This window comes from Mustela nivalis (genome assembly GCF_964662115.1).
Source record: "Mustela nivalis genome assembly, chromosome: 9".
In the NCBI taxonomy this organism is placed as follows: Eukaryota; Metazoa; Chordata; class Mammalia; order Carnivora; family Mustelidae; genus Mustela; species Mustela nivalis.
Genome location: NC_139028.1, coordinates 108044701 through 108046395, shown reverse-complemented (window position 1 = coordinate 108046395; position 1695 = coordinate 108044701). Strand labels below are relative to the sequence as shown.

General features: G+C 39.5%; 1 protein-coding gene across 1 annotated transcript; it reads right to left on the bottom strand.

The window, feature by feature from the left end:
* Nucleotides 1-323: 323 nt before the first annotated feature.
* LOC309872876 (olfactory receptor 5B3-like) lies at nt 324-1262 on the bottom strand (the record flags this gene model as incomplete). The annotated part of the gene is made up of 1 exon (XM_082747841.1): nt 324-1262. The coding sequence occupies one exon, from the start codon at nt 1260-1262 to the stop codon at nt 324-326; it is 939 nt and encodes a 312-aa protein (XP_082603967.1).
* Between the last annotated feature and the right edge of the window lie 433 nt (nt 1263-1695).

The following is a 1695-nucleotide window of genomic DNA, read 5'->3' as shown; positions in this document are numbered from 1 at the left end:
GTGTGTACATATCCTCCTGAGCACATGCATGCACTTCTGTTCATGGTCTCATCTGTGTCCCTATTTTATGTGTCTTTGCATTGATGTGGCAGAAAAAAATGCATGTAGAAAAGGGAATAAAACCCATATCCTGAATAAACTTTTTGATAATTAAGCCTCAAGACATCTTAGCCATTCTTGTTCAGGGTTATATTTCTAAACATAATTGCTTTTTTTTTTTCAGGAAAAGAGACTTTTGAATAAGTTAGGATTACCACATCGGGAGCTTAATTTCACTATGTTTTTATTGTAACTAGATTACTGTACATTGTATAATGTTAAAATCACAATCCTAGAGATATTTTTGACTCTAAAACAGTCCTCATGAATGCATTCTTGACCTCCTTGTTCCTCATGCTGTAGACCACAGGGTTCAGCATGGGAATGACCATTGTGTAGAACACAGATGCCATTTTGTCTGTGTCCATGGAATGGCTGGAGCTGGGCTGTATGTACATGAAGATGACTGTCCCATAGAAGATGGCCACAGCAGTGAGGTGGGAGGCACAGGTAGATATAGCCTTCTGATATCCTGAAGATGAGTGCATCTTCAGGATGGTGATAAATATGAATATATAGGATACAAAGATAACCAGGAGAGCAAAAATGATGTTGAAAGTGGTTGCATAAACAAGAGCCAGCTCACTGACATGTCTATCAGAACAAGAAAGAACCATGACTGCGGGGATATCACAGAAAAAGTGATGGATTACATTGTTCATACAGAAAGAGAGACTAAATGTGTCTCCAATTTGAATAGAGGCATTCAGGAAACCACAGACATAGCAGCCTATGGCCAAATGAGCACACACACCTGCCGTCATGGTGGTGGTGTAATGGAGGGGTTTGCACACTGCTGCATAGCGGTCATAGGCCATTGAGGCCAAGAGATAATTTTCCACAGTGGCGAAGGCTGCAAAAAAGAACATCTGGGCAGCACAGGCAATGTAGGAGATGACCTGGTCTCCTATAAGTAATCCAACCATGACAGTGGGAATGATGGCTGTAGAGTAACAAAGGTCCACCAGAGACAGATTACTGAGGAAAAAATACATGGGTATGTGGAGACGGGAGTCCAACAGAATCAACATGGTAATCCCCAAATTCCCAACCAGAGTGATGAGGTAGATGAAGGTGAACATTAAGAAGAGGGGAAGCTGCAGTTTTGGGTCATTGGTTAGTCCCAGCAGGATGAACTGTGTCACTTCTGTCTTGTTATCCATCAATGTTGAGAAACAGTAATGCTACAAGAAGAAATAAATGGCTGATAAACAAAAAAACTTACAGTGGAAAGTGTACATATGGTATTTTGAGATCCTCCAGATAAAACATTAGCTTGACAACAAAAGTTAATGCACTAATTACATGTAGATTTACAAACTGTAAATAGAGACCTTCTTCTCAATTCTAAAATTTTATAGATTTGTAAACTGAAATGTAGAAAATTAACTAACTTGATCAAGATGACTGGTGCAAAAGGAATACAGTTCACTTTTCCCAAGCCTGGTAAAAGCAGATACTTGCATGTTGCTGACTTGCCAGGAAGTGCCATAGACACTATAGGTATACAGACTTACGATGATTTGACTGAATGATTTTTCAACTCGACAATGGTTCAAAAGTGATACACATGCAGTAGAAGCCATACCTCAAATT